Here is a 14,811-nt window from a genome sequence, read left to right as displayed (position 1 = left end):
GTTCCTGGTGTGTCCGCTGTGCCGTGCGTGTGATCATTGCTTGTACAGCCCTCTCGCAGTGTCCGGAGCAAGTATGGTGGGTCTGACACACCGGTGTCAATGTGTTCTTTTTTCCATTTCCAGGAGTGTAGATGAATTTCGGGTGGAGTGACAGAGACATGACAATAAGAGGTGTAGAAGATCTAATTGCAATATGGATATCTGATGCACCGTTTCGGAAAATTTCGAGAGATGGAAGTTAAACCCGGAAAGAGGACCATAACGTATTAAACCGAAAGGTTGTAGACTCCTTTTAGTCGTCTCTTACGACAGGCAGAAATACCTTCGGCTTATTCTAATCACCAGACCCGCAGGGGTTGGTTCTCCTTGGATTGCAGTCACAAAGTGGTCGAGATATCGCTGCTTCATCTGCTCTGCTCTTCGACAGCAGCCTTTCAGAACTCATTCAGTGTGTCATTGAAGTTGATGTGCAAGTTTCAGCTGGTCCGAAGCATGCTCAGTAGGACAATCTGTGTGTATGGAAAGTAAGGCCAATCGTACGCTCGCAGCCTTTTTCAGTTCGTGACAGGCTGAAATCGAGTCACATAGTGTTTTCCGCATATTGGACGCTTGTGTAACATACAACAGTTTTGTGTCAATAGTGCCATAGTTCTGTTCTTTCGGCTGTTGCTTTCCAAGCTCAGAAGGGAGGCAAACTTCATAGGTTTTCTCCTGAAAGAAGAGATGCAGTAAGGAGAAGAGTTTGACTGATTTAAATCAGCAGATACCCTGCAAGAGAATTTTGATTGTGAGCAGTAATAAAATTTTCAAGTGTTTACAATTCACCGACGATTATATCACGTAGCAAAGGCCTGAAGTAATTTAACTTGAACAAATTTGTGATTAAAATTGCTGCATATTGTCGTGGTGTTAAATTCTTGACGTATCGTTGTTTCTATTTGCATAGAGTGGTTTGAAACTCACGAACACTATGACATAAATCAATCCACAAAACGGATTTTCTTATTCTTTTACTTGCATTTAGGGAAACATTGTATAAGACAAAAAATGAAACAACACAATAACCGTATAGTTGTTGTTGTTGTGGTCTTCAGTCCTGAGACTGGTTTGATGCAGCTCTCCATGCTATATCCTGTGCAAGCTTCTTCATCTCCCAGTACCTACTGCAACCTACATCCTTCTGAATCTGCTTAGTGTATTCATCTCTTGGTCTCCCTCTACGATTTTTACCCTACACGCTGGCCTCCAATGCTAAATTTGTGATCCCTTGATGCCTCAAAACATGTCCTACCAACCGATCCCTTCTTCTAGTCAAGTTGTGCCACAAACTTCTCCCCAATCCTATTAAATACCTCCTCATTAGTTACGTGATCTACCCACCTTATCTTCAGCATTCTTCTGTAGCACCACATTTCGAAAGCTTCTATTCTCTTCTTGTCCAAACTATTTACCGTCCATGTTTCACTTCCATACATGGCTACACTCCATACAAATACTTTCAGAAACGACTTCCTGACACTTAAATATATACTCGATGTTAACAAATTTCTCTTCTTCAGACACGATTTCCTTGCCATTGCCAGTCTACATTTTATATCCTCTCTACTTCGACCATCATCAGTTATTTTACTCCCTAAATAGCAAAACTCCTTTACTACTTTATGTGTCTCATTTCCTAATCTAATCCCCTCAGCATCACCCGATTTAATTTGACTACATTCCATTATCCTCGTTTTGCTTTTGTTGATGTTCATCTTATATCCTCCTTTCAAGACACTGTCCATTCCGTTCAACTGCTCTTCCAAGTCCTTTGCTGTCTCTGACAGAATTACAATGTCATCGGCGAACCTCAAAGTTTTTACTTCTTCTCCATGAATTTTAATACCTACTCCGAATTTTTCTTTTGTTTCCTTTACTGCTTGCTCAATATACAGATTGAATAACATCGGGGAGAGGCTACAACCCTGTCTCACTCCTTTCCCAACCACTGCTTTCCTTTCATGCCCCTCGATTCTTATAACTGCCATCTGGTTTCTGTACAAATTGTAAATAGCCTTTCGCTCCCTGTATTTTACCCCTGCCACCTTCAGAATTTGAAAGAGAGTATCCCAGTTAACGTTGTCAAAAGCTTTCTCTAAGTCTACAAATGCTAGAAACGTAGGTTTGCCTTTTGTTAATCTTTCTTCTAAGATAAGTCGTACGGTTAGTATTGCCTCACGTGTTCCAACATTTCTACGGAATCCAAACTGATCTTCCCCGAGGTCCGCTTCTACCAGTTTTTCCATTCGTCTGTAAAGAATTCGCGTTAGTATTTTGCAGCTGTGACTTATTAAACTGATAGTTCGGTAATTTTCACATCTGTCAACACCTGCTTTCTTTGGTATTGGAATTATTATATTCTTCTTGAAATCTGTGGGTATTTCGCCTGTCTCATACATCTTGCTCACCAGATGGTAGAGTTTTGTCATGACTGGCTCTCCCAAGGCCATCAGTAGTTCTAATGGAATGTTGTCTACTCCCGGGGCCTTGTTTCGACTCAGGTCTTTCAGTGCTCTGTCAAACTCTTCACGCAGTATCTTATCTCCTATTTCATCTTCATCTACATCCTCTTCCATTTCCATAATACTGTCTTCAAGTACATCGCCCTTGTATAAACCCTCTATATACTCCTTCCACCTTTCTGCCTTCCCTTCTTTGCTTAGAACTGGGTTGCCAACGTCTCAATAACCGTATAGGAGACACACAAAAGTCTTGGGAATAGTATAGCCGCTTTTTTTCATTTCCTTGTATTGGATAGCTTTTTCTATACTGCGGTAAAAATCCCAAACGCAAGTATTAGGTGTGTAGGCAGTTCTAGCTTAGTGCACATTTCACACATTCGTCTCTAGCGAATATATACTTCTTTATTCGAAATTAAACATATTTTCTTATTATATTTTTAAGTGGTGGTATTCACTTTTTAGATGCTACAGTCGTTTCCAAAATTACAAAATTTACTACGGAAAGTTAAGATTTTTCCAAATGTGAAAAAATGTTTCAAGGTAGAACACGGTCATAGGCTTAGGAACAAACATTCTACTAAAATTTAAATGCATGTCTATCGAGAAAATCTTGTCAATACTGTACTTAATTGTCTATATGTTACATTATTTCTCTGATACACACCGGTTACCGGTAACTGGAATAAAATGAAGTACATATATTGTCAAAAACCAGTTTCCATTTAAGTACATTTTGAAACAGAAGATAATACAATAGAAATTAATACGAACTTCCATTTTGAAGAGAGGTAAAATTGGTAAAATATTCAAGAAACTCAATTTATTTGCCAGTATCAAATGCTCTATGGTACAAATCGAGGTTCACGATGTTGCGTGACCAACGAAGTATGGCTCAACGGTCCACCTGTTACACTCCTGGAAATGGAAAAAAGAACACATTGACACCGGTGTGTCAGACCCACCATACTTGCTCCGGACACTGCGAGAGTGCTGTACAAGCAATGATCACACGCACGGCACAGCGGACACACCAGGAACCGAGGTGTTGGCCGTCGAATGGCGCTAGCTGCGCAGCATTTGTGCACCGCCGCCGTCAGTGTCAGCCAGTTTGCCGTGGCATACGGAGCTCCATCGCAGTCTTTAACACTGGTAGCATGCCGCGACAGCGTGGACGTGAACCGTATGTGCAGTTGACGGACTTTGAGCGAGGGCGTATAGTGGGCATGCGGGAGGCCGGGTGGACGTACCGCCGAATTGCTCAACACGTGGGGCGTGAGGTCTCCACAGTACATCGATGTTGTCGCGAGTGGTCGGCGGAAGGTGCACGTGCCCGTCGACCTGGGACCGGACCGCAGCGACGCACGGATGCACGCCAAGACCGTAGGATCCTACGCACTGCCGTAGGGGACCGCACCGCCACTTCCCAGCAAATTAGGGACACTGTTGCTCCTGGGGTATCGGCGAGGACCATTCGCAACCGTCTCCATGAAGCTGGGCTACGGTCCCGCACACCGTTAGGCCGTCTTCCGCTCACGCCCCAACATCGTGCAGCCCGCCTCCAGTGGTGTCGCGACAGGCGTGAATGGAGGGACGAATGGAGACGTGTCGTCTTCAGCGATGAGAGTCGCTTCTGCCTTGGTGCCAATGATGGTCGTATACGTGTTTGGCGCCGTGCAGGTGAGCGCCACAATTAGGACTGCATACGACCGAGGCACACAGGGCCAACACCCGGCATCATGGTGTGGGGAGCGATCTCCTACACTGGCCGTACACCACTGGTGATCGTCGAGGGGACACTGAATAGTGCACGGTACATCGAAACCGTCATCGAACCCATCGTTCTACCATTCCTAGACCGGCAAGGGAACTTGCTGTTCCAACAGGACAATGCACGTCCGCATGTATCCCGTGCCACCCAACGTGCTCCAGAAGGTGTAAGTCAACTACCCTGGCCAGCCAGATCTCCGGATCTGTCCCCCATTGAGCATGTTTGGGACTGGATGAAGCGTCGTCTCACGCGGTCTGCACGTCCAGCACGAACGCTGGTCCAACTGAGGCGCCAGGTGGAAATGGCATGGCAAGCCGTTCCACAGGACTACATCCAGCATCTCTACGATCGTCTCCATGGGAGAATAGCAGCCTACATTGCTGCGAAAGGTGGATATACACTGTACTAGTGCCGACATTGTGCATGCTCTGTTGCCTGTGTCTATGTGCCTGTGGTTCTGTCAGTGTGATCATGTGATGTATCTGACCCCAGGAATGTGTCAATAAAGTTTCCCCTTCCTGGGACAATGAATTCACGGTGTTCTTATTTCAATTTCCAGGAGTGTATATCAACAGTTCTAAGATTACGCAGCATGTTACTTACTCACCATAAAATTCTGTACGTGAAGAATTAACAATATATTCCCAACAATATTAATTCATTGTAAAGCACTTATGTTTAGAAAGTGGAAGATTTACAAATTCTACACAAAATACAGCCTCACTGTAACAACAACAAAAATTGCAAATAATGGGAGAAACTGTTTATGGCGGTTCTAGTGCGCATTCCTTCATGTCACCAGTCACTACACCGAAGTACAGACCAAAAAATCTTCGTCTGTTAATATGTAACTTATCTTCTAGGTACAACAGCCACCCATACAATATGAGTGTAAAACGTAGTCATACGTGAAACATAAGCGAAATGAAATCTTAAGGAATTAAGATGGCATGTTAGCTATTTTTAAGGTTTATTCTAACAAGTGACGGAAACTATTTCAGAATTACGGTGTATAGCCTGCAGCTTGGAATTTTCCTTGTGGTGAACCATGTTTTACAACCTAATGTTAGTTCCTTGTTTTCTGTTTCTAAGGAGTAGAGATGACCAATTGGAAGCTATAGATACTTACGGCTACACTACGCATTTGGGTTTGCTGTTGTAATAGAAACTGCGGAACCTATTGTCGTTGGTGTTAATAAATGTCAGCTTGACGAAAACTGAAGTTTGACCTACTTAGAAGATTATATTTTCCCCACAAAGTTTACTCTCATTTTTTGCTGCTGAAAATTCCGAACGCTCAGTCTCAAGCTTATGTCCTGCGTTAACAAGGCGTGAGTTCGTGAGCTCACATCTTTAATAGAAACATCCAAACACACTGTAGCGGTATAAAGGAATTTTAAAATTTATGTTTTTACGGCGATATGAGGTTATAAGGTACGAAATATCCGAGTTGGATTGATATTTAACAGAATTATGGTAATATTATATGACGAAAGCTTTGTAAGTTTAACAGCAACTCTGTACCAGTATTTAAGAAGTGAATCCAACGAGGGACGTAAAGCAAGTTATAGTTTTCACTGCAAGCCGAAGTTATGTTCCTAGGTATCGTATCCTCAGATAATATATTCACATTCAATTGTAGCCGTGCTGTATCTATGAAATTGATAAATCATGGGATCGTATTTCTTTGACAGTACATGCGAGGCAATATATACTGCCTCTCCTTGCCAGGACGAAGTGGCTACCTGGCCATTAATCGTTGAGGTTGAAAGCCAACTAGGGTTGAAAACCAGCTAGCTAGATACTGGAACTGATTTTACGTTTTTGCGTCTTAGTCTGGTAAACAGATCTCAGAAGAAGTACTGGAACTGCTCGCATTAATAAGGAAATATCCGCCGTGGTGTATTAGAGTGCGGCTACGTAACGATCTTGAAACAAGTCGTCACGCTCTAAGAAATTTATTCAGAGTAGAGCCACTGACAGCGGTCGAGAAGGTTACTACAGATGGTGTCTTACGCGCAATAAAAAGAATATCGTTCAACCAGTGATGTGACAAGAAAAACACAACAGATAATACATGCTTGTTTAGTTGTAGAATACACTATGTAATCAAAAGTATCCAGATACCACTAAGGAATGAGGAATTGACTGCTAGATGTCAATAGAGGCAGGTCCGCCGCTGGAAAAGGATACACGGAGTAGTGTGTTGTCAGCAGTGAAGCATTAACAGCAGAACCAGTTGACTTCCAACGTGGATATCACCTGAATAACAAGTCCATCAGGCATATTTCAACCTTTCTAAATGTGCCCAATTCGACTGTTGGTGGTATGACTGTAAAGTGGAAACGCAAAAGAACAACCACAGCTATACTAAACCAGTCAGGCTTCGTGTACTGGCTTACAGGGACCATCGATCATTACGGAGGGTTGTTGTAAAAAAAAGTTGCATGAAGTCAGTGGAAGAAATCACTCGTGAGTTCAAAAGTGCTGCCAGCAGTCCAGCTAACACAATGATTGCGAGTAAGAAGTTAAAAAGAATGGGGTCAGTGGTCGAGCAGCTTCTCATAATTCTATAGTAAATGCTAGACTATGCTTCAGGTTATGTAAAAAGCGAAGTCACTGGGCAGTGGATGACTGAGAATGAGAGATTTGGACGCATGAATCTCGCTATACCCTGTGACAGTCCGATGGGAGGGTTTGGTTTGGTGACTGCCTGGAAAACGTTACCTGCCATCACTTCTAGTACAAACAGTGAAGTATGAAGGGGGTGGTGTCACGGTATGGGGTGTTTTCCGTCCTTGTACTGCGCTTAACAAAACACCTGAGGTGGAAGGATATGAACTGATTTTGCAGGTAACTGCGTACAGTAACGAACAGTTGAAAGACGATCACAGTTTGCATCTCCACGACAATACACCCCGTCATGAATCAGCATCAGGGAGACAACGATTTGTGAACAACATCCCTGAACTCGATTTGCTTGCCCAGAGTCCCGATCTCAACCCAATGGAACACCTTTGGGACGAGCTAGAGCGTCTAGTTTGCTCTAGGATGGCACACCCCTTCATAAAGCTGCGTCAGTGTATCAACAGTTTCTGGACAGCAACGTTCCAGAACTGGACTGGCCTTCCAAGAGTCCCCATCTGAACCCGATGGCACGCCTTTTGGACGTGTTAGAAAGTCTGCTTCGTTTCAGAACTCAGCGTCAAGCATCAGTACCTTCTCTAGTTTCGGATCTTGAGGAAGAACATACTGCCATTTCTCCACCGATATACTGACACCTTATGGAATGTGTCTCCAGCAGTGTTCAAGCCGTCATAAAATCAATTGTTGTCCGGCTGATTTTGATCAGGCAGTGTATGTTGCGACTGAGCACAGGGTGCAACACATCCGTCGATTCCTGCAACAGCATGCTGCAAATCAACGTATTTCGTATGACTGGCACACCCGAGAATATTCCAGTCAATCCATCTTAAAGCCATATCGGTCATCGTGGAACCTCTAATGGTCCTCTTTTTTCTCTCTACGCGGTGTCCACATACGAAATTAAGATGTTTCATACCGGTAACTACTACTTTATCTATTGTTAAGCCGTGGGCTTTTCGCTGGAAACAACATGCCAGTCCATCTCTGTCGATCCGTTATGGCCAGGGGACATGGGTTGGTACGTACTTTTCAATTCAATAAACTTTACCAAAAGCCGTATACTTTATGCCATTTTTTTTTCGAACACAACCAGTTTCGGCAATTCATTTTGCCATCTTCAGGCCCCATACGCTTTTTTTTCGAATCAAGGCGCTTATTATATAGTGCCATTCGTGAATCCCAATCATTGTTGCACAACGATATCCAGTTTTATGGCGCTATACAATAAGCTCGTTGATTAAAAAAAAAACGTATGGGGCCTGAAGATAGCGAAGTGAAATGCCGAAACTGGTTCTGTACGAAATAAAATAAAATAGCCGCGCGGGATTAGCCGAGCGGTCTCAAGCGCTGCAGTCATGGACTGTGCGGCTGATCCCGGCGGAGGTTCGAGTCCTCCCTCGGGCATGGGTGTGTGTGTTTGCCCTTAAGATAATTTAGGTTAAGTAGTGTGTAAGCTTAGGGAGTGATGACCTTAGCAGTTAAGTCCCATAAGATTTCATACACATTTGAACATTTTTGAAAATAAAATAACCTCAAGTATAAAGTTTATTGAATTGAAAAAAACATGCCATTTCTCTCGAATGTTTTCCGAACCACCACACGTCTATTCCCACAGATTACCATATCTCCTCCGCCTCTGTCCAATGTTACGGTGTGGTCTCCTTATTGTGGAAGTACCTGGTGACCAAAAAGTGAGTATAAATTTGAAAACTTAATAAACCACGTAATAATGTAGATAGAGAGGTAAAAACTGACACACATGGTTGGAATGACATGGGGTTTTATTAGAACAAAAAAAAAAGAAACACCTCATATTGCCAGACGCGTGAAAGATCTCTTGCGCGCGTCGTTTGGTGATGATCGTGTGCTCAGCCGCCACTTTCGTCATGCTTGGCCTCCCAGGTCCCCAGACCTCACTCAGTTCGCGCGATTATTGGCTTTGGGGTTACCTGAAGTCGCAAGCGTATCGTGATCGACCGACATCTCTAGGGATGCTGAAAGATAACATCCGACGCCAATGCCTCACCATAACTCCGGACATGCTTTACAGTGCTGATCACGACACTATTCCTCGACTACAGCTATTGTTGAGGAATGATGGTGGACATATTGATTATTTCCTGTAAAGAACATCATCTTCGCTTTGTCTTACTTTGTTATGCTAATTATTGCTATTCTGATCAGATGAAGCGCCATTTGTCGGACATTTTTTGAACGTTTGTATTTTGTTTGGCCGACGTACTCCGCTGGTGGTCATGGAAGCCGCGGTAACGGCTGTACGATACGTGAATGCCAACCTCCGACCGATAGTGCAATCATATCGGCATCATATTGGCGAGACATTCGTCTTCATGGACAACAATTCGCGTCCCCTATCGTGCATGTCTTGTGAATGACTTCCTTCAGGATAACGACATCGCTCGACTAGAGTGGCCAGCATGTTCTCCAGACATGAACCCTATCGAACTTGCCTGGGATAGATTGAAAAGGGCTGTTTATGGACGTGACCCACCAACCACCCTGAGGGATCTACGCCGAATCGCCGTTGAGGAGTGGGACAATCTGGACCAAAAGTGCTTTGAAGAATTTGTGTATAGTATGCCACGACGAATACAGTAATGCATCAATGCAACAGAACGTGCTACTGGATATTAGAGGTACCTGTATGTACAGCAATCTGGACCACCACCTCTGAAAGGCTCACTGTATGAAGTTTGGTATTCCTGTGTGATGGTCTAGACACATGTCTGCCTGTTACACATTACGACCCTGGTCAACTGTAGACAGTCTCTGTCAGTCAACAGACGAGGCCGGCTAGTACGCTTTTGTGCTTTACGTGTCCCTTCACGTTTCCACTTCACTATCAAATCGTGGACCTGGGGATGTTTAGGAGTGTTGAAACCTCACTACATACGTATGACATAAGTGACACCCAATCACCTGATCACGCTCGAAGTCTGTGAGTTCCGCGGAGCGCCCCATTCTGCTTTCTCACGACGTCTAATGACTACTGAGGTCGCTGATACGGAGTACCTATTTCACAATGACTGGTGCAGTCTGACCGGCGCCGTGTAGTCACCGACGCAAATTCTTTCAACCGATAATGTGGCGGATTGCAATTTCGGCGCTTTTACCAGACTTGGTTCCTCGAAATTTTGAATCGGGCGTACGGCATTCCCGCAGTTCCTTAAGGCGTTGGTAGGGGCGATGCCTTCTGGAAAATTTAACGAAAACTTGTGTGTGACTGGCCGTAGCCGTTAAGGAATTCTACTACCTAGGCAGTAAGCAATCCAATGACGGACGGAGCAAAGACGATCTCATGAAATAATGTTCGTCAATGACTGTATCACTGTGAACTAACGTGACCTGGAAGCCTTTAAAAAATAAAGTTAAAATTTATTTCTGATTTTATTTATACTAAAACTATTTCCAACCGACATACGAAACAACTGAAAAATGTCCTAGCCAAAGAACAGAAATGCTTATTTTTTGTGTCGGTTTAAGTGGAGATGGAAGGCAAACGGGCTCAAGAAACTGAATTATATATTTTTTGCGTATTTGAAATTCCCGCTGTTTCGTGCGTCAAACAGTTTTTGTTTCATATGTATACGACATTGTTTTAGTGAGTTATGATGGTTTTCCCAATACACTGTGCGTTCTGGCATTGAAGTGCCACTCCTTCTTTTTTACACCATGCAGAGATATTGCACTGGCTTCTTTTATTCCTTGTATCTTATTTCCCGCTTCTATTTGTAAATTAGAATGTGTTGGGCATGTCCAGAAGAGAATGGAGTCCAGAATGAGAAGATTATGAAGAGAAAATTTAAAAAAATTATGCTGGAAGAGGGTATGACAATAAGTGGTAAAGGCCGCCTGACTAGATAGATTACAGAATTATTATGGCTTCGCCATAAGAATGAATGTGGGGAATTTAGAAAACACGAAAAAAGATGTATATGCTTTCTTTTTCGATAAGCTTTCCACAAATGATATCTCCAGAACCGTCTTTGCCCGAATGATCCTGACACTTGCTGCAACTACAGGAGTGCAACAGATGACACGAACATTTTTTTCCTGCAGCTGTAATGATCGAAATTAAATCTACATTTAGAGATCTTTGTAGAGATACCTTATTGAAGAAATGTGTTCACGTGAAAACGCCAAACTTAAATGAATGTGTGAATTCTGTCGTTAGGATCCGGCTACCGAAAACTGTATTTGTTCAGATTACAACCCTCAAATTTGGTGTTTATGATGCTTCAATGATAGTACAATACGACAACTGGATGTCTTGAAAGTATTAGGCATAAAATACAGTGGTAATAGGTAAAGAGAGGGAATCCGCAAAGCAGAAATTGCTAATTTAAAATGCACAAAAGAAGTTAGACAGAAAAGAAGAGGGTCCAAGAGAAGAAAAGATCAGCAGACTTTATATGATGCTCAGTAATTCTCAGGAATAACTATACTAAAATTTCAATACTAAACGTTACATTGATTTTTCTCAAAATTACATTTTTTGACTTTCACGTACTGTTAATTACTAAACTAAATGGTTTACAAATATAAAATTTCGTCAATTTTTACTCAGGATGGTAACAAGGACCACCAACCAAAGAGAAACTGTTTGATAATAACTAAAGAATTAAAAAAGTGAAATTTCATGACTGAAAGAATAAAACAAAATTCTTCAAATCCATAGTAGGTATTTTGTTCACTTTACTTGTAAATGCAGGCATATATGTTACATGCATTCAGTGAAAATTTCATTGTTTCACACTTAACAGTTCTTTTAAAAAGCGTACCTATTCAAAGGGTGAAATACCATTGGCAGAACAGGAATGAAATTGCCTTCCGCCTCTCCTTAATCTGCTTATTATTATTTTTGAAATTAGGAAATTTATGCACAAATAATTTTTAGTTTTTTTCTGGCACCCTGCATAAAGAAATATATGACAACAAATGCTCTTTGAAATGGTGATAAGGTTTGGAGCACACGTTAACTGTGAGGGGGAATGTTGTAGAATATATTCTTAGGCCACTGTCAAACTCCACATAAAACCCATATGGCCCTCTACGGCCCTGTATACTGTAGGGTGGTTTTTTTAATTTTTTTTTTTTGAGTCGTCGGTCTGCTGACTGGTTTGATGCTGCCCGCCACGAATCCTTCTCCTGTTCCAATCTCTTCATTTCAGAGTTTCACTTGCAACCTTCGTCCTCAATTATTTGCTGCATGTATTCCAGATTCTGTCTTCCTCTACAATTATGGCACTCTACAGCTCCGTCTAGTACCGTGGAAGTTAGTCCCAAATGTTTTATCAGAGGTCCTAACAGCCTGTTTCGTATTCCTCTCACTTTTCTCCACACATTCCTTTGCTCTCCGATTCTGCGCAGAACCTCCTCATTCCGTACCTTATGAGCCTACATTCGTCTGTAGCACCACATCTCAAATGCTTCGATTCTCTTTTACTCCGGCTTTCCCAGAGTCCGTGTTTCACTGCCATACAATGGTGTGCTCCAAACGTACAAACTCATTAATTTTTTCCTGAAATTAAGGCCTATACCGAGAATTCTTCCGGGTGGTATGGCCGTGGTCCATGGAACTCTTCTATCCCTGACGTCCCGTCCAAAGCTTCGTTGGACATCTTCGGAGGTGCTCCTGGCTGTGCACCTCCGAAGATGTCCAACGTAGCTTTGGACGAAACGTCAGGGATAGAAGAGTTCCACGGACCACGGCCATGCAACAGGGAAGAATTCTCGGCAGCTGAAACATCCCGTCGTGAAAGCCTTCAGTGTATGATTAAGGCCTATGTTTGATACTAGTGGATTTCTCTTGACCAGAAATTGCCTTTTTGCCATTGGTAGTCTGCTTTTGATGTCCTCCTTGCTCTGTCCGTCACTGGTTATTTTGCTGCCTAGGGCCGGCCTGAGTGACCGTGCGGTTCAAGGCGCTACAGTCTGGAACCGAGCGACCGCTAGGGTCGCAGGTTCGAATCCTGATGTCCTTATGTTAGTTAGGTTTAGTTAGTTCTAAGTTCTAGGCGACTGCTAACCTCAGAAGTTAAGTCGCATAGTGCTCAGAGCCATTTGAACCATTTTGCTGCCTAGGTAGTAGAATTCACATCATCTACTTCGTGACCATCAATCCTGATGTTAACTTTCTCGCTGTTGTCATTTCTGCTACTTCTTATTACTTTTGTCTTTCTTCGATTTACTCTCAATCCATACTCTGTATTCATTGAACTGTTCCTTCCATTCAGCATATCCTGTAATTATTAGCCGGCCGAAGTGGCCGGGCGGTTAAAGGCGCTGCAGTCTGGAACCGCAAGACCGCTACGGTCGCAGGTTCGAATCCTGCCTCGGGCATGGATGTTTGTGATGTCCTTAGGTTGGTTAGGTTTAACTAGTTCTAAGTTCTAGGGGACTAATGACCTCAGCAGTTGAGTCCCATAGTGCTCAGAGCCATTTTTTTGAGCCTGTAATTATTCTTCACTTTCACTCAGGATAGCAATGTCATCAGCGAATCGTATGCCTGACATTCTTTCACTTTGAATTGTAATTCCACTCCTAAACCTTTCTTCTATTTGCATCACTGTTTCTTCGATGTACAGATTGAACAGTAGGGGCGAAAGACTACATCGCTGTCTTACACCACATTTAATCCGAGCACCTCGTTCTTCATCGTCCACTCTTATGATTCGCTCTTGGCTCTTTTTCATATTGTGTATCACCCGTCTCATCCTATAGCTTACCCCTATTCTTCGCAGAACTTCGAGCATCTTACAGTATGTTACACTGTCGAAAACATTTTCCCTGTCCACAAATCCTGTGCACGTGTCTTGATTTTTCTTTAGTCTCGCATGCTAACAGTAAGTGTTTAAGGGTTCACTTTGGCGCGGCTGAGCTCCACGTCGATGATGGAGGTGGGGGCTGACAAGGGCGGCGTGTGATCAGTGGGGGCTACCCAGCGCGCTGGCCGCCGCCGTGTTCGCTCCTGATCCTCTGGCCTCATGAATAGCGGCGCCATTTTTCTCCAGTTCGTGTCTTCCAAATCACGCCGCATTGTCTGCAATTCATCTTCCCTCGGGGAGCAGATGCCGCGCACCTCGCGCGTGGAACCCTCTGCTGTGCACGGCACGGCGCCTCGGCAGCCTCTCGTTACAAATGACGTCACGACACGCATCTGTTAGCCGGCTTGTACCGCCGGCGTTACTACAGCTGTGCCATCGCCGGCCGCAGTCACGACGGATAGACGCCGGCTCTCCGCTCCGGTCCGAGATAACAGCTTCGGTTTCCTCCTCACTGCTCGCCGCCACCGAGATTCTATCTTTAGCTGAGATTGGCTTCCTGGCCCTGCTCTCCGCTTCGCTACGGCAGTTACATCTCTTTTTGTATTAGAAGGCTACCGAGAACAAGGCGTGAAAAACCATCCATATTTTATGTGGTCTATTCCGTTCGGCAAATCATTTGAAACTTCACATAACCAAACTAGCCGCCGACCGAAGTGGCCGTGCGGTTAAAGGCGCTGCAGTCTGGAACCGCAAGACCGCTACGGTCGCAGGTTCGAATCCTGCCTCGGGCATGGATGTTTGTGATGTCCTTAGGTTAGTTAGGTTTAACTAGTTCTAAGTTCTAGGGGACTAATGACCTCAGCAGTTGAGTCCCATAGTGCTCAGAGCCATTTGAACCATTTGAACCAAACTAGCTTTCATCGACACCTAACTTAAAGACAATATTTTAAGACGAGAATTAAAAAATGAAACAATTGAAAAATTCTGAACTACTTGTGTGATGTCACCGCCAGACACCACACTTGCTAGGTGATAGCCTTTAAATCGGTCGCGGTCCGCTAGTATACGTCGGACCCGCGTGTCGCCACTATCAGTGATTGCAGACCGA

At 43.6% G+C, this 14,811-nt stretch overlaps 1 protein-coding gene across 1 annotated transcript in view; it reads right to left on the bottom strand.

Moving 5' to 3' along the window:
• LOC126233554 (uncharacterized) overlaps window positions 1–14,095 on the bottom strand; it is a 44,595-nt gene extending 30,500 nt beyond the window's left edge. The window contains exon 1 of the mRNA XM_049942871.1: window positions 13,802–14,095. Coding sequence (XP_049798828.1) covers window positions 13,802–14,095 — 294 coding nt within the window. The remainder of the gene's footprint in view (window positions 1–13,801) is intronic.
• Window positions 14,096–14,811: the final 716 nt, after the last annotated feature.

Source organism: Schistocerca nitens, chromosome 1 (genome assembly GCF_023898315.1).
Source record: "Schistocerca nitens isolate TAMUIC-IGC-003100 chromosome 1, iqSchNite1.1, whole genome shotgun sequence".
Lineage (NCBI taxonomy): Eukaryota > Metazoa > Arthropoda > Insecta > Orthoptera > Acrididae > Schistocerca > Schistocerca nitens.
Note: the sequence above shows the minus strand (reverse complement) of the source record. Positions and strands in the feature narration are given on the sequence as shown.